The sequence below is a fragment of the Acinonyx jubatus genome, chromosome B3 (genome assembly GCF_027475565.1).
Source record: "Acinonyx jubatus isolate Ajub_Pintada_27869175 chromosome B3, VMU_Ajub_asm_v1.0, whole genome shotgun sequence".
Lineage (NCBI taxonomy): Eukaryota > Metazoa > Chordata > Mammalia > Carnivora > Felidae > Acinonyx > Acinonyx jubatus.
The window spans coordinates 142,381,840-142,406,341 of NC_069386.1; the positions used below are offsets into that span (position 1 = coordinate 142,381,840).

The 24,502-nt window shown below is 46.6% G+C and overlaps 2 protein-coding genes and 1 non-coding gene across 5 annotated transcripts; 2 read left to right on the forward strand and 1 right to left on the reverse strand.

The window, feature by feature from the left end:
* Positions 1-420: 420 nt before the first annotated feature.
* On the reverse strand, positions 421-9,311 carry LOC128316181 (translation initiation factor IF-2-like). The gene is made up of 5 exons (XM_053225113.1): positions 9,209-9,311; positions 8,524-8,914; positions 2,577-2,613; positions 2,386-2,450; positions 421-1,897 (listed from the first exon to the last, which is right to left on the reverse strand). Exons 1-5 carry the CDS (start codon positions 9,309-9,311, stop codon positions 1,702-1,704), a joined length of 792 nt encoding a protein of 263 aa, XP_053081088.1. The 3' UTR covers positions 421-1,701.
* On the forward strand, positions 8,566-16,105 carry EIF5 (eukaryotic translation initiation factor 5). Of its 3 annotated transcripts, none has more exons than XM_053224983.1 (11): positions 8,566-8,630; positions 9,852-10,131; positions 10,236-10,317; positions 10,587-10,759; positions 11,072-11,183; positions 12,006-12,148; positions 12,400-12,558; positions 13,079-13,240; positions 13,523-13,687; positions 13,956-14,090; positions 14,438-16,105. In XM_053224983.1, the coding sequence occupies exons 2-11, from the start codon at positions 10,060-10,062 to the stop codon at positions 14,525-14,527; spliced, it is 1,293 nt and encodes a 430-aa protein (XP_053080958.1). In that variant the 5' UTR covers positions 8,566-8,630; positions 9,852-10,059; the 3' UTR covers positions 14,528-16,105. The 3 variants fall into 3 exon arrangements, with proteins under 3 accessions (XP_053080958.1, XP_053080957.1, XP_053080959.1); XM_053224982.1 differs by lacking the exon at positions 8,566-8,630 and adding an exon at positions 8,835-8,975; XM_053224984.1 differs by lacking the exon at positions 8,566-8,630 and adding an exon at positions 9,442-9,463.
* LOC113601683 (small nucleolar RNA SNORA28) lies at positions 11,515-11,638 on the forward strand. Its single transcript, XR_003422968.1, has one exon. It is a non-coding gene; the product is annotated as a small nucleolar RNA SNORA28 (small nucleolar RNA).
* Positions 16,106-24,502: the final 8,397 nt, after the last annotated feature.

Sequence of the window (24,502 nt, forward strand, 5' to 3'; positions counted from 1 at the left end):
AAATACCCAAACATGTGAGCAGCCTTTATGAGCGCAACTAAAAAGGGAACTCTGAGCACAGGCTCCTGGCACATAAACCTCAGAATAGCTAAGCTTTACTTACCAAGTATAACAGTACAAAATGTCACGCTGGGAATGTTGAACGTGGGGGTTGATAGCCCAAGAAAAAAATTGCTCACCTAATTTAAGGAAACTCAAAACGAATCCTTTCTTGCCTTCAGAACTCTAGATTGCAAAAGTCCCATCTGGTACTAACTATATTTACTCAGATGGATCAGTACCACAAAATAAACGTTATTTAGAGCATATTGTTATGGGTTCTGGACGGCTCTTCCATCTGCCAGTAGATGTAGGAAACTGACCCTAAATATGGGACTAAATCTTGTGCAAGTGGGAGTTTAGGGATCAAGAAAGTAATCACACCTTTTCTACATCATGCCCAAAGCCCCCTGCAATCGCCCTGGGAAGTCACAGAGCAGCACACGCCCCAGGGGGATGATAAAGGAGGTAAGCACTGGGTTTTGTGATGGCAGCTGAGACAAAGGTTAGCCTCACCTGTCCCTATCACAAGGGCCAAGGGTCTGAAGAGAACGGGGAAACAACCTGCTGGCACTCGCTGTCGTTCACACACACACACACACACACACACACACACACACACACACACCCAGCTCTGCTCCCCAGGGACTTTGGCAAAGCTGTATGACCTCTCTGCACCTCAGTTACCTCATCTGCAAAGTCCACTGGCCAACAGAATCTCCCTGGGAGGGCTGTGTTAGGGATTAAGTGGTCGGTGTGCATGAAGCACTGAGGCCACGGGACTCTCTCACTGTTCGTGCTCCAGGAAGGCAGACGGCCACCGGGTCCTTGCTGACACTTCGGGAGTCTTGTCTCCCAAACACGAGTGACGAGCCAGGGCCAGGTTTTACACTTGGAGTTGTTTGGGGTCCTTCTTTAAATGTCAGCCGCAAGTTCAACTCTATCTCCCCAAAGGATACATGGAAGTCCGGATCCTGAATGAGGTGAATGAGTCCTTATCTGGAAACAGGGTCTCTGCGAATGAAATCAAGTTAAGAGGAGGTCATACTGGGCCAGGGTGTAGGGCGGGCCCTACGTCCAACATGTCTGGCATCCTTCTGAGAAGACACACAGAGACAGGCACACGCAGAGAGACCGCCCTGCGACAACGCAGAGGGAAGAGGGTCACCTTCCAGAGACGGTGCTTGCGTCCAACCAACAGCAAGTGGAAGAGCATCCAGGACGGCTGGCCATCGCCAGGCACAGAGAGAGGGCACAGCCCTGCCGGAACCTTGATTTCAGACTTCTGGCCTCCAGAACCAGGGGAGAAGAAACCTGTTGTCTCACACCGGCTCTGTGCTGCTTGGTTCCAGCGGCCCTAGAACACTAGGGCAAGGTCTCAAACGTCTAACTTCCCTCGAGCTGGCACACAGATGGCATTTGATGCACGTTCGCTGGAGGAAGAAAGAAACGAGCAGAGGCGTGAACGCCAGCGCGGAGGCGAGGCAGGCAACGGGAGTGAACGGGACAGGTATGGGCCACGTGCACGCCTGCACAGACACACGGTGGCTGCCGTCTGCGAGCACTCATGCCCCACCTTCAGCTCTGAATGACAGAGGCGTGGCCACGTACGGGTATATCCCAGCATTGCCAGGGCTTCCTATTTCCTGCAGAATCAGAAATCTAGACTTTCAGGTGACATCTCCCCAGCGCCCACAAACCACCATACGCGTACAAGTGGGTACAGCACCTGCAGGGGCCCCCTGTGTCTCTAATGTCCTGCTCGGCCGCAGGCGCGATACACAGTGGTTGCTCGAAGCAGGTCAGCGTCCTGAGGAGATACACCCTCAGCCCTTGGGTCCCACCTCCTCTCATGTGTCTAAAAAGGAGCATTGGAGCAATTAAAATCCAGCCAAAGGAAGGGGAGCAAACTCTAGAACTGGGATATGCCAAGCAGGATAATGAGGTCCTAGACAGTGGGAAAAACCCTACAGCTGGACATCAGCACCCCAGCCCCAGCCTTGAGACAAATCCTCCCTCTAAGCCTTGGTTTCCCCAACCGTAAGAGGAGGGGACAGCATGAGGTGTTGGCACGCCAGTGAGAGAACACGGGTGGCCGCATTGTGACAGCGGCACAGTGTCACTGGGACAACCACTGTGAGGCCCCTGGCCGTGGTGCATACAACACAAAGTCTCCGACAGCCGGCCCCGAAACTTCTCCAAGCGGCCTGGGCACCACAACTGCAACACAGTCACTGGGACGCCGATTTTGTTCTTCTTGACTTTGATTCCCAGACAAACTGAATGAGGGCTCGGGGGATTACTCAAAAGAAAGCTGCTGAGTCCATGGTGAAGGAAAAGAGGTACCTGAGCTCCAAAGTCATGTGGTCCCCTGGCCTTAGGGCTGTGTGTGGTCTGGGGACCAGCAGCACCTGCGGAACCAGGGGATCTGGTTCCAAATCTAAATTCTGGGCCCCACCCAGACCTACTCTCTCACACTCTGGGGAGGGCCCAGCAATCTGTGTTTCAATAAGCCCTCCAGAGATTCTGATGCTTACCTCTATTTGAGAATCACGGGCTTCGGGAAACCAAGTCCTGCATAGATAAGCAAGAGAGGCATCCTTTAAGAAATACAGAGTCCAGGGGGTACCTGGGTGGCTCAATGGGTTAAGTGTCCGACTTTGGCTCAGGTCATGATCTCGCGGTTTGTGAGTTCGAGCCCCACATCGGGCTCTGTGCTGTCCATCCAGAGCCTGGAGCCTGCTTTGGATTCTGTGTTTCCCTCTCTCTCTGCCCCTCCCCCACTCACACTCTGTCTCTCAAAAAATGAGTAAACATTAAAAAAAAATTTTTAATAAAAATATACAGAGTCTGGAACGTAGGATAGATCATTTGTACTCAAAAATTAGGTCTAGGGGCGCCTGCCTGGTTCAGTCGGTTAAGTGTCCAACTCGATCTCGGCTCAGGTCCTGATGTCAGGGTTGTGAGTTCAAGGCCCACATTGGGCTCCATGCTAGGTGTAAAGCCTACTTTAAAAAAAGGAGGTCTAGAAGGCAACTCCACCCAACGTGCCAGCTGATTCTGCTAAGCGCATAGCAAGCTGTGCTTCCTGGTGGTGTGGGTCTAGCGCTCCACTTCGAGGCCACAACCCACAGGTCAGCAGCAAGCTAACTGGCTGGCATGTGGATGCTTCACCTGGGTGGATAAGATGTGCCAGATTAAAAACGTTTGTACTCCGTGACCCAGCAATCCCACTTCTAGGAATCCAGCCTTTAGAAAGGACGGTCTCATCCCTGCAGGTAGAGATGTGCAGTGGGGAAAACACACAAATGAACTCGATGCCCATCACTTGGGGACTGGCCAGGGGTAGGAAGGCACATCCCCAGTGTAGAGTATTAACACAGCTGTTTTTAAAAGTGAGTTAGGGGGCGCCTGGGTGGCTCAGTGGGTTTAGCGTCCGACTTCGGCTCAGGTCATGATCTCGCGGTTTGTGAGTTCGAGCCCCACATCGGGCTCTGTGCTAACAGTTCAGAGCCTGGAGCCTTCTTCGGATTCTGTCTCCCTCCCTCTCTGCCCCTCCCATGCTCATGCTCTGTCTCTCTCTGTCTCAAAAATAAATAAACATTTTTAAAAATTAAAAAAAAAAAAAGATGTGCCAGATTCACAACTAAAGAGGACAGTGTGTGGCAGAGGTGGGAACATGCAAAGATGCCCCCTCACAAAGGCTTGCAAACGGCTGTCAGGAGTCAGCGGGAATCGCAGGGTCTCCGGCGGGACAACTGGCCGCAGGACGCCCCTCGGCCTCCCCCAGGCCTTTTATTGTGGTGCCCTCCCACAGCAGGGCCCAAAGTCTGAGCAAAGGCCTTTCCTGCAGCCACCAGACTTGAGCAGGTGAGGGTGCAGCTAGGTAGCCAAACACTTTGTTTCCCCGAAGACAGGACCTGAGGCAAGCCAGACGAGACCAGCATAGCTGCCGCCCTGTACTGTGTGTGGCTCCCCGGCGACCAAGACTCAAGCAACCCAAGAGCAGAGCCTGTTCTCCAAGTCATCCACATTTCTCCGCCATCTACTGAATCAATACAATCGTGTACTTTTTTCTCTTTTTCCAGGAACGACAGAAGATAGGCTCCGCTTGGAGTCAGATGCTCGGGAGCAAGACAACATCATGTCCGTCTCCAGTGACACCTCACTTCATCTCTTCCTCGTAGACACCTCTGCCTCCTGCCTCTGTCCCCTTTGTAGCTGACTCCGTGCGCTCCTCAAGGACAGGTCCCCTGACCACAAGCTGTTCAGCCTAATGAGGGAGGCAGACCAGTAAACAGGCAGATGCAACAAAGTGCCATCTGAAAGCCAGAGGTGCGGTGGAAGTATTGGGTGGGAGGGGCCTGTCACAAAGGCAGGGAGACATCCTGCCCAGAGGGTCAGAGATTTCAGGAGTAGGGACAAGCTTCAGTGGGAGTCAGAGAGCTGCTATTTGTTTACATAAGGCCCCTGGGCAGGGCCTGTGATGTGGGCAGGGCCTGTACCCCAGCAACTCAGAAATGTTTATTAACCTGGGCGCCTTAGATTACCCTGGTTTGGGACACTAGCTTTCAACATAACCAACGCCTTTACCACCTCTGTACTCATCAGATAACCTTCAGTTCCTTCCTAGCAGCTTTGAATGTCTGCTCTATGCACACCCCTGTGACAGGCTATTGCCAGAAGAAAAACAATGCATAATCCCCTATAGCTCCTACTCCAGCAGGGGAGACAGGAACTTGCCTAACTAAGCTCTGCTCCAACGGTGCGATGGAGGCTAGAGATAGGTGAGAGCAGGATGTCATAGAGGCCCGCTGTCCAACCAGATGGCTCATCACAGAGGGCAATGTCCTGGGCCCCTCAGTGGCCCACAGCTCAGAAACACCAAGGTTCTTGGTCCGTGCAGACTTGATCTTGCTCGAGGGGCAAATTCATGCTAAACAAAACAGACACCCATATCTGAACAACCAGAAGGCCAACTTACCAATTTACCTTCTCAGCAGCTATTCATGTCTGCCCTTCAAGGCAAGTGCTGAAAGGCATCATTCAGGCACTCATTTGACAAAGATTTCATAGGCACCGGCTGCCCATTACTTAGCAAACTGCGAGCACCTGGTTGGGGTAAATACAGCCAGATGAGGCGGAGAGCCAGAAGTAGGAAGCAGAATTGTGCAATGAGCTTGGCGTCAAGCTAGAGTTCAAACGCTGTCCACCATTTATTAGGCAGGTGACTTGGAGAAAATTAACCTTCCTGACTCTGTTTCCTCATCTGTAAAACGGGAATAACAACACTACTTCACATGATTGTCAAAGGATTAAATGGGACTTCACATGTAAATTGCCTAGTTTTGTGTACGTTTGTATTTACCTGGGAAGGCTGTGTCATGTAATGGTTAAGGGAACAGACTCTGGGGTCAGACAGATCTCAGTTTAATTTCCAGCTCTGCCACTTACTAGTATATGATCTTGGGCAAATTTTTTCCTCTAAGCCTCAGTTTGCTCTGCACTGAATGGGAGGAACCTGTTTCAGATTCTCTCCTCCCTCCCCCCCACCCCGTCCTTCCCCTGTGTGCATGTGCACTCTCGCTCCCTCTCAAAATAAATAAACTTAAAAAAAATTTTAGGAAAGGTATCTTGTATCGAGTACAAAACCAAAAACTCTTTAAAAAAGGACAAAAATTCTTCATAGGGACTAAGAAGTAAATAAGATAGTGTATCCAAAGCACTTAGCAAATTCTTAGGCTCTAAGAAGCATTCAAAGGTATGGTTAAGAATAATTTTATAATTGTTTTTTTTTTTTTTTAAAAGAGAGCTAGTGAGTGGGGGAGGGGCAGAGGGCGAGAGAGAGAGAGAGAGAGAGAGAGAGAGAGAGAGAGAAAGACGGTGAGAGAGAGAATCTCAAGCAGGCTCCACGCTGAGCTTGGAGTTCGATCATGCAACCCTGGGATCATGACCTGAGCCTAAATCAAGAGTTGGACACTCAACCAAGCCACTCAGGCACCCCAAGAATAATTTTAAAAAGTTATCCCCAGTTCAAGCCCCATGTTGGGCATGTAGCCTACTTTTAAAAAAGTAAATTTAAAAAATAAACTAAAATTCTGGGGTGCCCAGTTGGCTTGGTCAGTAGAGCACGTGACTCTTGATCTTTGGGTCATAAGTTCAAGCCCCACATTGGGTGTGGAGCCTACTGAGAAAATAAAAATACAGGGGGCACCTGGGTGGCTCAGTTGGTTAAGTGTCCGACTTCAGCTCAGGTTATGACCTCACAGTTCATGAGTTCGAGCCCCGCTATTGGGCTCTCTGCTGTCAGCACAGAATCTGCTTTGGATCCTCTTTCTCCCTCTCTCTGTGCCCCTTCCCCACTTGTTCTCTCTCAAAAAAATAAAAATAGAGCTGTACCTGATTAGATACAAATGAGTGGTACACCTGCTAAAAATTAAAGTTAAAATTAGTACAAGCTTTTTTAAATGAAATTAAATATGAAACCATCAAACATGGCAAAAAAGAAAATCACTTCATATTTAGCTTTATTAAAAAATACTTCTGAGGGTTACCTGGGTGACTCGGTTACCTACCCGACTTCAACTAAGGTCATAATCTCACCGAGTTGGAGCCTCACATCCGGGCTCCCTGCTCTCAGCAGGGAGCCCGCTTGATCCTCTGTCCCCTCCCCCCGCTCATGTCACACGCTCTCTTTCAAAACTAAATATAAAAAAATAAAAACTTAAAAAAAATACTTCTGAGAAGGCAGGCCTCTTAACTCAGACTAGTTTCACGCCCATCTTTTCCAACAGTTTCTAAAATAATGTCACTCGCGTGCAGCTATGCAAAAACCCCAATGTTCCAATGCTGCTAAGGCATATTTCATGTTGAACCAGAAGCAGCTTGTTTGGGATCTACCTTTTCCATTTACCTGATGGGAAACCTGGTACCCATAAAGCATTATGCATTTCTTTTTAACAATCATACCCCCATGTATATACACTGGGTGGTTATAACAGAAGCTCTGGCACCAAGGACACATCACTTCTCTCAACTCTGGATCTTCCCTTTGATTTATTAACCTCCTCACCCACATTGTCAATTTTAAAGCCTCAGTCAGTTAAGCGTCTGCCTTCGGCTCAGGTCAGGATCTCACGGTTGGTGAGTTCGAGCCCCACACTGGGCTCTCTACTGTCAGTGCAGAGCCCGCTTCGGATCCTCTCTCTCCCTCTCTCAAAATTAAAGACATGTTAAAAAAAATTTTGTAATGGTTTATGAAGCTTGTAAATCATGATTTACTTTAATAAAAATCAACATACCTTTCAGTGCCAACCTTCTTGCATATTTGACAGATCTGTAACAAAGGGCAGACCCTTATCCACCTCACCATGTCCTCAACAACATTGCTACTTTATTCAGATGGGGAAGACCACAGAAAGCAGATTAGAGACCGTGGCTCCATTATTTGGCTCTTGGCTAACAACAACTATGTTTGCAAATTTCAGGATGGACTCGATCGCTTTTACAGTAGCAACTGAAACTTTTAAGCACAATTTAAGTTTTTGAAAGAATGGGAGAGTTTCTGTAATCACTTCAAAAGGAGGAAAACATGAGAGGCTCTAAATAGCCATTCCAGAGGGACCGCTCTGGAACCTCATTAGGAACACCTGCTTTGGGCTATGCTTTGCCTAGCAAGGAAGTCACAATTTATAAACTGTGGAGTGGATTCCGAGAGTGGTAACCCAATGTGATACTCATTTGGAGCAAAGTTATAGTGGAGCACGAGAACACGGAGACCTCTCCGAGACGCACTTTCCGGAGGGTCTCGGAGTCACGAACTAATTTGGTGTTTCCCTCTTTAGAAAACGGATGTGCGGGTGTGCCTAGCCCCAGCAGGCTTGGTGCCGGGGAGGGGAGCCGTGGAGTGAGCGAGAAAGGCGGGCTACGGGCCGCACGACCCTGTAATGGTGTCTTGGCGAGTCACCGTCGCCACGGGTACATGGACCCCGGCATCGGACCTTAAAAGACAGCACTTGGGATGAAAGAGCCAGGCCCCCCAATCATCACCGTCTGCCCAGGCCTAAAGGAGCAGGGAGGAGGAACTTCCGCCTCGAGGACCGACGACGGGCGTCCCCAGGGGACCGAAAGGGCAGCTAGGAATCCACTGGGGAGGCCGCGCGCCCGCCGCGAGGGGAACTCGGTGGGAACGCCGCGAAGCCAGGGCGGCGGGGGTAGGGAGTCAACCGCCATCTTCCCCCTCCCCGTCGCTCAAACCGACAAAGCGCGGCCCCGCGGCCAACCCCCAGCCGCGGCCAGCCTGCTCTCGCGAGACCGCGAAGACATCTGGGAAAGGCGGGGGGAGGGGAGGACAGAGGAAGGAACGCCGGACCCGGGAGATGGGGGCGGGCTGAGGCGGCGAGCGGAGCCTCAGGAAGCAGGAGGGGCGGAGAAAGACGCGATTGACGCGGCACGTGGACCAATGACGAGCGAGCTCGGGCGCACCTCGGGCCAATGAGCCGTGCGGCCTGGCGCGGGGGGCGGGCGCAGGGGCCGAGGGTAGCTTGAGCGCGGCGGCGGCGTTGTTCAGTCAGAGCGAGAACATTCCAGAGGTGAGTCCGGTGGACGGGCGGCGGCCCCGCGCCCCCTCCCCAGTCCTCCCCACCCCTTCGACCCCCGCGGGCCGCTGGCTGGCGGGGAAGGCGCCCCGACGCCCGCGGCTCACGGCGCCGTCTCTCCGCGCCAGGTCGCCAGGCCCCGGGCGCTGAAGGGTGTGGACCCCGGACGTCGCTGGGACAGCCCCTCCCCGCTGCTCGGCGGCGCCTGGCCCGGCCGCTGCTCGCTGCGCTGCTCCGCCGCCTCCGCCGCCCCTCCTCGGACTCGGGTTCACGCGCGCCTCACTTCATCCCAGTCCCGGGCGAGCAGCGTTGGGTTTATGTCTTTATTTGACGAAAACGGTGAGTCCGCCGGCGGGCCGGCGGGGAGATGGCGGCCGCACAAGATGGCGGCGCGCCGCGTGACCCGCGCGCGTGTGGCGCAGTTCGGGCGGGCCCCCGCGGCCCCCGCGCCCTGCCCTCCGCCCCGGCCCCCGCCCCTCTTCCTCCCCCGCTTCCCTCCCCCCTTCCTCTCTCCCGCCCCCCCACTCCGCCCCGCGGGAGCGCGCCGCGCGGTCTGAGTCAGGCCTAATTGCTGCATTCATGAGTCATCGCTCGCTCGGGGGCGGGGGCGGCCCGGGCCGGCGCCCCTCGGCCGGTTTCGTTTCCCCCGCCGCGCCGAGGCCGGGCGGCGCACATGGCAGGGCGGCGGCGCGGCCGGCGGGGCCCGGAGCGGAGCCGGAGAGGAGAGGTCGAGGTCGCGCTCGGTCACCGCCTCGCAGTCCGCGCGCACGGCCGCGAGCGCGCGCTTCCCGGTGGGGGTGGAGCGAGCGCCCGGTGCCGGAGGACGAGTCCGTAGTTTTCCGTCTCGGCGTGGGGGTTGGGGGAGGGAACCTGAGAAGTTTCTTCGCGAGACGGGCTAGGTTTGCAGAGCGCAGGCCTCGGTTCGGCCTCCCGGCAGTTGTTGAAATATGGCCGCTGCACGGAAGCGGACCTGCGACGGGCCGTGTGTTCGGCGTGGTGCGAGCCCGCGGCCGCTGGAGCAGCGCGGCGTCTCCCACCCTAGCCCAGGTGGAGACCTGCTATGCCGCCACAGGTGTTCTGTGTTTGATGGGGGTGCTGGCCGCTTCCCACGCGAGCTGGGTGCGCTCATGTAGCAGAATTAGGCGAAGGGAGGTGTCCTCGCGCGGGAATCCCGTTAAACGTCGGGGGGGGGGTTGTGTGTTCTCTCTCTTTCAGAGCTGTTGCGCAGCCATTGGTACCTGTATTGGGGAAACATAGCATACAAACAAGAAGCTTACAGCCTCAGTGGCGAAAATTTTTTCATGTCAGAGACCGAGAACTCTTGCAGTCGTTTATGTCATCCCTTCTTCTCCAGACAGAAGATACCAAAAAGTTGCAATCAAAGATCTCTTCATCTTATTGATAAAGCCACTAATAAGCCAAAATGTCTGTCAATGTCAACCGCAGTGTGTCAGACCAGTTCTATCGCTACAAGATGCCCCGTCTGATTGCCAAGGTAATCCCGATCTTCGTAATGAGGCCTGAGCTCTTTTTGTAGATTTTAAAAGATTGCAGCTTCTGGGGCAGATAATGCAGAATTAAAGTTCTTTTTTTCTTTAGGTTGAGGGCAAAGGAAATGGTATCAAGACAGTTATAGTCAACATGGTTGACGTTGCAAAGGCGCTTAATCGGCCTCCAACGTGTAAGTAATGCCTCTTAGGAGTATGAAAAAAACATCAATATGGAAATGACGAACTTTGTGGGTGTCTTGTTTCAGTTGTATGTTAATTAGTTTCGGCGTTAAGTGGAATCCTGGGGGTGAAAAACAACTGATTTACTAGTTGCTGTTAGGAGATAAAATTACCCAAGCAACACATTTTAACTCCACATAAAAGTGTAAAGAGTGACATTTGTATAAGGAGGAATGAGTAGCCAAAGATTTAGTTAACAGAACTTTTTCTCCCCCCATAGATCCCACCAAATATTTTGGTTGTGAGCTGGGAGCACAGACCCAGTTTGATGTTAAGAATGACCGTTACATTGTCAATGGATCTCATGAGGCGAATAAGCTGCAAGACATGTTGGATGGATTCATTAAAAAATTTGTTCTCTGTCCTGAGTGTGAGAATCCTGAAACAGATCTGGTGAGTGTTCTTGAGGGTCTTGTCAATAAGAGAAAAAGTCACCTATCTGCTTTTCTGATCAGTTCTGTGATTCCACCAAGTTCTGTTCCCGAGAAGGCAAAACGACTTCATTGGAAGTAAAAACCAGAAGCAACACGTTTTTTTTAAATACTTTTATACTCCTCTACGTAGATTATTTTCGTAAAAGATACTGTTTTTATGTTAAGCTGGAGTTATACCATCAGATACTTCAACACCTTGCTACTTGAAGAGTTTTTGCTTTTTTATCATAGATGACATACTTGTTTTTAATCTTTGTTTCCTTTCTGGCAGCATGTCAATCCAAAGAAGCAAACAATAGGTAATTCTTGTAAAGCCTGTGGCTATCGAGGCATGCTTGACACACATCATAAACTCTGCACGTTCATTCTCAAAAACCCACCTGGTAAGTGTTCATGATGAACTTCTAAGATTTTAGCTTAAAAGCAACTGATGTTGGAAACAAAACTGAAGCTTTCTTGCTGTTACAAAATTAAAATATAAGGGATTTCTAATCTTTGTGCCGTGTTACATGGAATCTATGAGTTTGAAAGACTGCCAGTTAAACTCTTTGTTCGGTTTGTTGTTGTCGGTTTTTAAGATCTGTTCTTTTGGAACGGGAGAAGTAGATACTATAAAACAAACTGTTGGGATCCCAGCAAAAGATCTACTTCTGGAATACTGTTTTGTGAACTGGGGTCTTCGCTTTTTAAGCTTGAGTGGCTTTAGAACATTGCAAGCAACACTCTGTGTCAGATGATCGAAGTTGTCTGATGCAATTTGAGCTTGCTATAGCAAGAAAGTCTAACCTATTCCAGTGGTCTCTTCCATGAGACCGACTGTTATATAGACTTAAACAGCGTTCTAACCGTTAACTAAAGTGCGGTTGAGATAAGCCTTTGTTCAGGTTCATGGGGGGAGAGAGGGTCAGGAGTGCCAACTTTCACTTAATTACCTGTTCTTTCTGAGGCACTACATCTTAATCTTTTCTAGTATTTGGGGGACATTCTCTTCTTACCCTGAGTGTTTTCACATATGAAATAATGGTAGATGAACTTGGTTTATGAGTCCTTTTAGAGTTATTAAGTAGCATTGTGTTTGTGTATGGTTTTCTGAGGGGAACGTTCCAAAGCAAAAGGGGGCAAGGTTTTAAATGTTCATGAGACACCATGAAGTGTTGTACACACTGTAGTATTAATTTTTCACTTCTTTTTTGGTTTTCCTGTAGAGAATAGTGACAGTGGTACAGGAAAGAAAGAAAAGGAAAAGAAAAACAGGAAGGGCAAAGACAAGGAAAATGGTTCCATGTCCAGCAGTGAGACCCCACCACCACCACCACCAAATGAGATCAGTCCTCCTCCACATGCTGTGGTGAGTGCACAGTTGATGGTATGGTAGGCGCTAAAGTTGTGTAAAATACGATGCTTGGGTGACATGGGCAAAGAGAATGAAACTAGTCATAGTTATAACATTGCAACAGTATGTTAGGTTCCTGATCCTGTGGTTAAAAAAGCCGATGTGTGTTTGTGGAAAACGAACCTGATGCCATTAACATGACTAGAAATCTGGCATTTTTTTTTGTATTTTTAAGGTATTTGACCAACCATACTTGTTCTTAACAGGAAGAAGAGGAGGATGATGATTGGGGGGAGGATACAACTGAGGAAGCTCAAAGACGCAGAATGGATGAAATCAGTGACCATGCGAAAGTTCTGACACTCAGTGATGATTTGGAAAGGACTGTTGAAGAGCGGGTCAATATCCTGTTTGATTTTGTTAAGGTAAAGCAAGTTGCTTCAAGAGCAGTTAAACAATTACCCGATCAAGAAATCAATTTTTTCCAGCCTTGGGTTTTAAGGTATCTGTGACTAAGCTGGTTACTTGGCGAGTAATTTTTTCTCAAGCTGTCTTTTGAATACTCCGGTGCCAGGTTTATTTTTTCCATGTTTTGCTCAAAAACTTCTTGAAGGTGGTTCCAGGTACTATCTTTGGCATGCACATAGTCATTGAAAAGTCCTGAAATTGGGGTGCCTGGATGGCTCAGTTCAGCGTTCCACTTCAGCTCAAGTCATGATCTTTTCATGAGTTCAAGTGCAGAGCCTGTTTGAGATATTCTGTCTCTCTCTCCCCCTACCCCTGCTTGCACTTTCTCAAAGTAGATAAATTTTTAAAATGTGAGTAAGTAAGTTCTGCAACTATAATAAATTAGGAAAAAGGTCCTTGACAGTTGGAACTACTAATTGGCATCTCTGGAGCAAGATATGTCTCCAATGCACTGAACTGCTTCCTTTTTGTTTGCAGAAAAAGAAAGAAGAAGGTATTATTGACTCATCAGACAAAGAAATTGTTGCTGAAGCAGAAAGATTGGATGTAAAAGCCATGGGCCCTCTTGTTTTGACTGAAGTTCTTTTTAATGAGAAGATTAGAGAACAAATTAAGAAATACAGGCGCCATTTCCTACGAGTAAGCAAATTATTTTAGGTTCACAAATAAGATGAGAGCTGGGTGACCCTGGGACGTTGTTCTCTGTCATACTAAAAATGGAAATGATTGACCTACCTCACAAGCACGGGAGTATCTGGAAAATGCTGTACATAGCCCCTTGTAGATAAAATAACACACAGATCTTTAAGGGTTGACTGAATCACTGTTGAAGGCCAGAGCTTTAAGGAATGATACTGGGACGATTAATGTACTTTTAGTGCTTCTTTGAAAAATTGTTAATGCCAACGTGTTTATTTCCAGTTTTGTCACAACAACAAAAAAGCTCAACGGTACCTTCTTCACGGTTTGGAGTGTGTGGTAGCAATGCATCAAGCTCAGCTCATTTCCAAGATTCCCCATATCTTGAAGGAGATGTATGATGCAGATCTGTTGGAAGAAGAAGTCATCATCAGCTGGTCAGAAAAGGTGGGGAGTGTAGATACATAAACAGTCTCTTCAAGATGAGAAGTGTCGACCGCTGTTGGGGGGCTCTTTTGGAAGAAGTAACTTCTAATACTTCTACCTTGAAATACTGTCCCTGGGATAACCCGTAGGTGATTCCCACCTGGCGTTGAGTCCAGATTAGGATGTGACCCAGTCCCTTCAAAGAGTTGAATGTGGGCAATTCTATGAGTGACTCAAAAATTATTTTTTAGATTCCTCAACTAAGGAAATTGTATTGAACGTTTTTTAGGCGTCTAAGAAATATGTTTCAAAAGACCTTGCCAAAGAGATTCGTGTCAAAGCGGAACCATTTATAAAATGGTTGAAGGAAGCAGAGGAGGAATCTTCTGGTGGTGAAGAAGATGATGAAGATGAGAATATTGAGGTAAATAGTGTTAGAGGTGGGGGTTTGGGAAGTTTAGAATGGCAGTCTTGGGTAACTGAAAATCTTTGGTAAGTGAAATTTCTCGATTTGATTGGCAATAATCTATGAATGCTCAAAGGTAACAGCAGGTTGAGTATAGAGGGGCTAGTTGTGTATGGAAATTAAAATGTTAGGCCATAGAGCGAGAACTTGGTTTTCACATGGCAAAAACTTAGAAAAAATAAAGGCTGTGTTTGAGTAGTTTTTTTTTTCCTTATTGACCATCGATTTGTACTACTATTACTACTTTTTATAAATAGGTTTACTGGGATAAAAATTTAGAGTAAACAAAAAATTTGTTTTATCAGGTGGTGTATTCGAAGACTGCCAGTGTACCTAAAGTTGAAGCTGTGAAGTCTGACAACAAGGATGATGACATTGATATTGATGCCATTTAAAGGGGTGGGTGCAGCCCAGCTTAACAGTGTAATGCTGCAAATCTTTCTGCATCATCAGCCAGAAGTGCAACATGTATGTGCAAAAGCTAAAATGGCTTAACATCATGCTACACTTTCTACTAAAAATGTATTGCTGTGAGTGGTCTGTAATTAAGCCCAACAAGACATCTAGGGAGTCCATACACATATCAGTGAGCAGATATAGTTTGCTTATTTATAGCATGTTTGTTTTTGAAAAATTAGTGGTGGACACATTTGGATCACATTTATACAGTTAAAAATAAAGATTTGATTTTGGTCATTCTTAAGATTTTGGCTCTGAATGACTTAAGCTGAAATGGCTCCTTAAAATACTGCACCATCATTAACCTGATAGGACTCTTGGAGCCTGTTAGATATTGTTAGATGCTGAGACTGTAAAGGTGTCTTCAGCAGAATGTAAACATAAGCTTACTTATAATTCTCTGCAGCCATTGAGAAATAAGTACTTTCTGAGTGTTCAGTCCCTCAAATTGGCATCTGGTAATGTACATACTTCTCATGCCACGGTGGACTGATAATCAAATGGCAGCGTGACATCTTTATCTTACTGAGAAGTAAAAATGACCTGAGTGTCCTATAAATAATTTTAAGAGCAGGTTTTGAAACTTGAATTGTGTTTTTCCAGTTCGTGTATACTTACCCCAAATTGTAGTCTTTGGAGTCATGTGCATTGCACGTTGGATGAGCCAGGGGAATTATTACATTAACAAATAAGCATTTTACGTGTATGTAGCTGTTGCTTTATACTGAGAAAATTTTGAAACTAAGGTGTGGTTCTGTAGTAAGCTATGACTTTATTTGGGGGAAGCAGGAAAAGGTGCACTTAATCTCTAGCAAAATGAGCATAATTTTTCAACTCTTACTCTTAGGGTTTAATTATAATTTCAAATGTTTTAGGCATACTGTATCTTTTGTTCATTGTGGATTTGCTCCTGATAATATGGTTTGTTCAATGCCTTTTACATGTGGATACTTGGTAGCTTAATGCTTTTTAGGTTTTGGTTGCTATCTTGCCAAAATAAGTGTTACTGTGTCTCAAACATGATTTTCCCCCCCCAAAAATGTTTTATTTAAAAAACAGCTAAGAGCATACTTCCAGTTAAAGCCTATATTTTGGTGTAAGACTTAAGGTGTTTTTTATTTCATGTTGAATATAGCCAGACACCCAAGAAGTCTGATGATGGTCACTGAATGCAGGTTACTGGGGCCTGACCCAGCCCATCCTGAGATTTAGATTTGGAAATAACTTGCTGGTGAATTCTTGGCTCAATTAGCTGGTCAAACTCATTTGACGTGGGTTATGGCTATATCAGAAATTCTCTTCAGGGGAGAAACTTGTTCCATTTATTCCTTTCCACAAAGTACACTAGGAATCAAAAATCCAAAGGGTTAATTTTGTTGGGAGCACTGTCTTACATCGCTTTTTTCTGTGATCCATCTTCACAGATTATAATGAGACCTTAATAAATGTATCTAAGAATTTTTCACATTGGAAATTATATAAACATTTGGTATAATAAAATCTTGTTAGCTTGATGTTTTAAGGAAGTAAAATCAAGTAATCTATCTGCAAATTGGTCTCTCTCTGCCTTTCAGTCAATATTGAGTGAAGAAGCACCTACCAGGAGGGAATGTGCTCTGTCACACCAAAGAGATGAGATTTTTGCAAACTAGTATCTTACATAGGTTACAATTCTTTGCCATAGGCGATTTTGCTTTCATTATCTGAAATTCTGTAGGAGTTGGTGGTGACTTAGGCCAAGTTGCATTCAACATACCCAATGTCAAGCTAATAGGGTTTTGTTATGGAGCTTTCTTCTTCTCCCCTACCCTCCTTCTTTTAATCTGAAAGAAAACCCATTCGGGCTTCTAAACACTATTTTGGCTGAGACCAGTATTCAGTCTGGTGCCAAACTTAAAATGGAATTCAAATCCACATAATAAAAATTTTACCCATAGAAGCTATCTTAGTAAGTTAATCCTTGCTTTAATCTATTCAACGGTTTTAAAATTTCCTGTTTTAAACAGCTACATTACTTGATTAAAACAATGTTGAAATTATATTTTGTCTTTGCTTTAATATTAAAATTAGTCTAGATTTTTATTTTATATGATTGGAGCATTGAACTCTGCCCTGTTTTGTAGCTGCTGGTTTGGATTTGTGTTGGGATGTTTTACTTCCATGGTTGCAAGTCCCACTCACAAAACACACACTGCCTCATTACTGTGGGTCAGTGACTTTCCCTAGGTCTTGTATTCCTGTCCTGTAACCCAAAGTAATTACAAACTGAAAAGTTCTGCCTTAATCTGAGTTCTTGAAATTTCTTCAATTACTTTGGGGAATTGAGGTGTTAAGTGTATAGTCCTGTAACTGGACACAGTTTTTATCTCTAGTTAAGAAAGGGAAACGGGTGCTTGGGGGGCTCAGTTGGTTAAGCGGCCAACTTTGGCTCAGGTCATGATCTCAGGGCTCGTGAGTTCTAGCCCTGAGTCGGGCTCTGCTAAACAGCTCGGAGTCTGGAACCTGCTTCGGATTCTGTGTCCCATCCCCCCCACACTCTGTCTCTTTCTCTCAAAAATGAATAAACATTAAAGAATTTAAGAAAGGGACATAGAGGAGATTTTTCTCTAAACAAGTCCTTTCTGGAATCGATGAACCTCTGGTTTGAGAAGGGAAAGAGGTATTCTTTTAATACAGTGCTTTCCATCTCGGTCTATGCTGCAGTCGTCCCCGTCCCCCCCCCCCCCCCCCCCATTTACTCCAGGGCAGTAAGCACTGAGTAAAAGCCTTTGATCTGAAGAGAACTTTGAAATAAAAGCTGGTCTTCTTAAAAGTGGAAAATCTAGAAGGGTACTGGTCAAAAAGAGACTTCTTGCTGCATTTTGTGTCTCTTAAAGATGTTTTTGGTTTTGGTTTTTTTTTTTTATGTTTGTTTTTGGGAGAGGGGGGAGACACAGAATCTGAAGCAGGATCGAGGCTCTGAGCTGTCAGCACAGAGCCTGACGCGGGGCTTGAACTCACAAACCGCAAGATCATGATCTGAGCCAGAGTCAGATGCTAAACTGAGCCACCCAGGCGTCCCCTTTGACTTTTAATTGACAGACTATAGGGGCACCTGGGTGGCTTGTGTCCAATTTCTGCTCAGGTGTGATCTCACAATTCATGGGTTGGAGCCTGCTTCGGATCCTGTGTCTTTTCTCTCTGGCTCCTCCCCTGTTCACTGCCTGTCTCTCACTCGCTCTCAAAATCTTTTTTGAAAACGTGAGAAGATAAAGCAGAGTGATGCAGGCAAATAACTTGGCAGAGGTCTCGAGGCTGGCTTATGCAGTCTCTGTAGTTGACCCTGTGAGTCTTTGCTCTTAGAAGGGTGGGGGCTCAGGTTTTATGTCCACCTGCAGTAGGACTCTGTACTCCAGCCCTAATACCTGGTGGTTTACAGCCAGAAAACTGAATCATTCTGTGTCCTAGAATATGGGGAGAATAGCTACCTGCAGAGACGTTTTCCTCAAAACCTAGACTGGGGGAACAGTGTTAGGATCTCAAAACAGACATGGGAAGGGTCCGAGTTGCTCCAGTGCCTGCTATTGGGATACTATTCATTCAGTGAGGCTTTTTTTATACTTATTTGCATATTTATTTTCGAGGGTGCGAGTGAGCACAGGGCAGAGCGAGAAGTGGGGCTTAAGCTTATCCAGTGTGAGACTCAAACTCATGAACCATGAGATCATGACCTGAGCTGAAGTCAGGTGCTTAACAACTGAGCCACCCAGGCACCCCAGTGAGCTCTTTTTAAGGGGCATATTCACGTGGGCTTTGGAATCAGACCTGGATTCCAGCCTGGGCCTCTCTGGGAGACTTCTCCATAGTAGAGATGGTAACTCCACCATGCAGCACTTAAAATTCTGATGGAAGCCTAATAATGTCAGTGGAGGGATTCTTGCTGGGCTGGGGCAGATAGGGAAAACTGGTCTTGTCTGGAGGAAGGGGATAGAAGGGTAGTGTGTGTGCTGGGATCTCCAGACATCTGAAGCAGGGATCAGAGTAGACTGAGGAGAGCAGTGGGTAGCTAGAAGTTATTTTTAAGCTACTGAACAGTTGAAGGGAAGCCCTGTGGTTAAGCAGCCATTAGTGTGCCATAGGTGATTACTACGAGCAACATTTATTCTGCAGTGGTACTCTGACCAAGCCAAGTCTATGGCTGAGGACAGTTCCTGGGCCTACTGGGATCCTGTAACAGCTGCAGACAGCACCCTGAACCAGTAGCTAGCTCAGTCTGTCACCTCTCCGAACAGAGTGAGTGGAGCACCTCCCATCAGTACTGTCATGGGGTAGCACTAAGCTGGTGCCGGCAACATTTAAGCCCCCAGCCCAAGATGAACAGGACTGAGGAGTTCAGGGCCAGTGGGTGAAGCTGGGCCACGTCTAGTACTAGCAGTCTTTTAACTGGAGGAAGAAGCGTCATTCCAAAGTATCCAGTGGGGTTGGTAGCGCAGGTATTAACATGCACCTCATAGGAAGAAATAAGCCCGGAGAGTAGAGAACTGTCCTGAGGTCCTGTGGCATACCCACACAAGCTGGACCCCAACATTTCTGCCTAAGTGAACTGTGCCCTATCCAGCTTTCAGGTCTTTGTTGCACTGTGAGGGACTTAATGCAGAGATAAGGAGAAACTTTGTTCCTTAAGATGGTTTGTGCAGGGAAGACAAGATGACAGATTGCTTGACGTTGATTGAAATTTACACTGAATGGACTAGAGCCATCAGAAGCAGTCTCCCAAAGGAAGGGCACCATTCCCTCAGGTACCCCAGCAGATCTTTAGCCCCTGACCTGCGTCAGACCTTGGGCAAGCTTGCATTGTTCCCGACCCTGGAGGAGTTCCCAGACCAAAGCACACACGGGAGAGGGGTAGAACTTGAGAGAGAAAATGACTGGGGACTTGACTGTCTGAAATTAAAAGCAGCATCACTGAGGATGAGTATGAGTAGAAATGTGGAAGGGAAGGCCCTTCCCTGAAGGGGACTGCAGCAGATGAGGCTGGAAGCAGTGGGACATCTGCAAAGTCAAGCCCTTGGAGCTTTATAAGGCTGCAGGAACAATTCTATTTGCATTCTCCTGTAGGGGCAGCTAAGCCACTGGGAGTCCAGGAGGGAGTGGAGGGCAGTCCCATGGCTGACACCCAGCAGTGGAAGACTGGTCAGACAAGGATGCACTTTTATTTATCCTGGGAAGTTTGGGGTCTCCAAACAGCCTTGCCTGTTGAGTCCCAGTGCCCCAGATTGGAGAGAGCAGGCCCAAACCCCTTTCCCAGAGGGAGCAGAATCAGAGCACCCATGAATGCTAGAATTTCACCCTCCTTAGACCAGGTTTCCCATTCAGAGTTTGGATAAAGGCCCACACCCAGCAGGAGGTCCCTGGAGCGTCAGGGCCTGAGTGGACACAGAGTTTTTATATTGTGGCTGCTAGGTCAAGGATTGTTCTCTAGTGGCAGGGTTGGGGACCTCCAACACTGAAGAAAATTTTCTAGACGTAACTACAAGCTGTTTTGATTGAAAACTTTGCCCAGACGAGGATGGTTTTCCAAGGAGTCACATGATAATGGTATGGGGAATGTCACACAAGTCTCGACTTCTGAGGACCCAGAGATTGCTGCAGTTTGGCGTTGTGGACATATTGTAGCAGTCAGGGCTCCAGGCAGCTGCACAAGACCACATCCCTCCAGGGTGCTGCCCACCTGTCTGCGTCCCTGGGTTTCTCTTTTTCTGTCCACTGCCCGTAAGTTTCCTGGTCCCCTAGAACTGTACTCCTCGTGACTTGGCTTTCTCATGGTGCCCTGCGCCCGTGAAGCTTCTATTCCTTCAGTTCTTAAACCTGATGTGAATTCCTGTCAGGCTGTGTCTGATACACTCCACAGCTTCTCAACATTTCTATCAGGTTTGTTCACTTGCAGCTGTTGTAGGCTCTGTTGGCAGCTCCAGTTTACTGTGGCTAAGGGAGGACAGAGTGTCACAAGGGATTTGAAATGTGGCTCCCGGAGGTTGCTTTACAATAGGGGATGGTGATTGGAGTCCTCCGGGACCTCTGTGATACATTGCCTTTCACTGGAATCCATTTCCTCCATTACTAGCAGGTTCCGAGGATGTCTACTGAGGACATTTGCTGCCTCATCTAAGCAGTTAACCAAATGGCAAGTGGACGCTGCCCTTGTGTGAACGTACCCTGAGAAGAGGTTACAGGCCCTGCCACAGAGATCTCACATCTGATAGGGGAGCCAGGGTGGGCCAAAAGGACCCTGTCCTCCCAAGTAGCAGGGATCTGTTCTAGGATTGCAGCTTCTGGTCAGAGTGCAGAGAGAGGCCATTGTTGCACCTCCCCTCATTGTTGCAAGCCCCTCCTCTTCAGGCTAACATGACTTAACAGGGGATGTAAAGAGAGAGTATCCCCGCCACCTTCAATTTTCTCATCTTTGCCCTTTTTTTGCCAGATAACAAAGACTGATGTATGAAAGCAACTGAATTTACAAGGGAAAAATAGAAAGTGTACATGCTCAGGGAAAAGCTTGGTCTGAAAAGAGCTGAGGTTTATACGTTAGGGGACACCTGGGTGGCTCGGTTAGGTATCTGACTCTTGATTTCAGCTCAGGTCATGATCTTGTGGTTCGTGTGATCAAGCCCCGCACTTCGGGCTCCCAGCTAACAGCACAGAGCCTGCTGGGGATCCTCTGCTCCTGCCCCCTGCTTGTGCTAACACACACTTTGTCTCAAAAAAGTTTATACCTCAGGATGACCCTTGGCACAGAGACCATCTATAACTGAACATAACATGTAATTTGAAATGGTAACAACCCAGCAAGCCCTGGGGATGGAAAAGAATCTGATTTCCAGAGTTAACACTTGGTTAGATTCAAGTATCCACCGTACAACAAAAACCTTACAAGTTATACAAAGAAATAGGAAACAGGAAAGTATGTCCCATTCACAAGGTTAAAGAAATCAAACAATCTCTGAAAAAGACCTAATAGCAGATCTTCTGAACAAAAAACTAAAGGAAAATGTGGAGAAAGTCAAGACAGTTCCTAAACAATAGAAATATCATTAAAGATAAGAAACCTAAAAAAATGTTGGAGCCAAAAAGTACAAATGAAAAATTCACTACAGGGATTCAAAGGCAGATGTGGGCATGCAGAAAAATTCAGCAAGCTTAAAATACTGAAGAAATTATTGAATCAAAACAACCAACAGATCTAAGAAGATTGAACAGAGCCTAAGTGACCTGTGGAACACCAGTAAGAGGACCAACCTATGCATTGTGGAAGTCTCAGAAGGAAAAGAGAAGGGGACAATATTTGAAGAAATGCTGGCTGAAGTTTTCCCAAGGTAAACCAGACATGACGTTCAAACATCTAAGAAGCTCAGCAGAGTCCCAAGTAAGAGACTCGGACCCACACTGAGACATGTTATAATCAAACTTCAAAAAACAAGAGAATCTCGAAAGCAAGAGAACAGGGACTCCTAGATACAGGGATCATTTCCACCACCACCTCCATAAGATGTCTCATCAGAAACAATGTAGGCCAGAAGGTTGATACATTCAAAGTACTAAAAGAGAAAGTAAATTGTAGTTACGAAATGAGGGCAGAAATCCAACGTTCCCAGAAAACCAAAAGCTGAGAAGGTTTGTTAACCACCAAACTTGCCCTGTAAGAAATGCTCAAGGGATGCCTGTAGGGTGAAGTGAAAGAATACTAGACATAAAAATCTTTTTTTTAAATAAGGTAAATGGGAATTACAAAAACTATTGGACTCGTAACTCCACTTTATTTTCTACATGGTTTAAGAGAATAGATTTAAAAAATATGAATTGGGCACCTGAGTGGCTCGGTTGAACTTCTGACTTCAATTGAGCATCCAGCTTCTGGTCAGGTCATGATCTGGTTGGCGAGTTCAAGCCCCAAGTCTGGTATGCTGCTGTCAGGGTCAGGGCCCACTTCAGGTCTTCTGTCCCTCCCTCTCTGCCCTTCCCCCACTTGCACTCTCAAAAAAATAAACAACTAGTATTACTGTAACTTTGTTTTCTAACTCCAATTTTTATTTCCTGCATAATTTTTTTAAGTCCATTTATTTTGAAAGAGAGAATCCCAAGCAGGCTCTGTGCTATCAGTACGGATCCCTGGATCCCGACATGGGGCTTGAACCCAGGAATCCATGAGATCGTGTCCTGAGCCAAGATCAAGAGTCAGTCATTTGACCGACCAAGCCAGTCAGGTGCCCCTGTTTTCTACATAATTGAAGAAACTAATGAATTTTAAAGCATTATTACTTTGTTTTTGGACACTACTTTGCATAAAGATGTAGTTTTGTGACAGTTGTTAATTGACGGGGTAGGGAGAGAAACAGTCTTTGTAAATTAGTGAATTTAAGCTGGTATTAATTCAAATTAGAATGTTACAACTTTAGGACGTTAAATGTAATCTCTGTGGCAACCTCAAAAAAATACATAGAATATGTACAACAGAAAATGAGAAAATAATTTAAACATTTAACCACAAATATCACCTAAACACAAAAGATTACAGTAATGCAGGAAATGAGGGACAATAGAGCTTTAAGGTATACAGAAAACGGCACAATGACAAAATTGTCCTTACCAGTATTAATTTAAACGTAAATGGGTTAAATTCTAATCAAAAGAGGGATTGGCAGAATAAAAACATGATGGCAACTACGTGCTATAAAGAGACTCAAGATCCAAGCCCAAATAGATTGAAAGTGAAAGAATGGCAAAAGATACTCCATGCAGATAGTAACCCATAGAGATAGGGGATGATCATGCTGATATCAGACAATAGATTTTAAAACAATAAAGGTTATAAAAGAAAAAAGGACATTATATATTAATAAAAGTGTCAATACAGCAAAAAGAACAATTATAAACATTGGCACAACTAATACCAGGAAAATTTATGAAGGAAGGGGTGTGCAGGTGGCTCATTTGGTTAAGTGTCTGACTCTTGATTTCAGCTCAGATTGGTTGTGATCTCCTGTTGCACCGTCATGAGATTGAGCCCCATCTGGGGCTCTGCACTGACAAATGTGGAGCCTGCTTGGGATTCTCTCTCCTTTTCTGCCCTTCCCCAGCTCGCTCACTCACTCTCAAAATAAATAAAAATCTATGTGAAGGGAAAACAAAGAATTGAAGGTAGAGTTCTACGGTAGCAGATGGAGACTTTAACACCCCACTCTCAATGATAGAATGACCAACCAAAGTAAGGAAATAACCAACTAGATCTAACTGAAATTTACAGACCATTCCACCCAACAGCAGCGCACTTTTCAAGTGCACATGGGACATTTTCTAGAATAGGCTATCCGTTAGGATATAAAATAAGTCTCAGTATAGGTAAAAGATCAGAGGAGTGCTTGGGTAGCTCAGTTGGTTAAGCGACTGAGTTGCTTTCAACTCAGGTCATGATCTGGTTCATGAGCTCAAGCCCCACATCCAGCTATCTGCTGTCAGTGCAGAGCCCACTTGGAATCCTCTGTCCCCGCCCCCCCCACTCATGCTCAGGCACTGTCTCTCAAACTTTTTTAAAAAGTAAAACTAAGGGGTACCTGGGTGGCTCAGTGGGTTGAGAATCCAACTCTTGATTTCAGCTCAGGTCGTGATCTTGACCTGAGCTGAGCCCCATGTAGGGCTCTGCACTAACTGCAGAGCCTGCTTGGAATTCTCTCCCTTTCTCTCTGGCCCTCCCCTGCTCATGCTTTCTCTCTCAAAATAAATAAATAAATCTACATATTTTTTAAAGCAGTAGAACTAAAGGGGTGCCTAGGTGGCTCAGTAGGTTGGGCATCCAACTTCGGTTCCGGTTATGATCTCACAGTTCATGAGTTCGAGCCCTGCATCAGGCTCTGTGCTGACAGCTCAGAGCCTGGAGC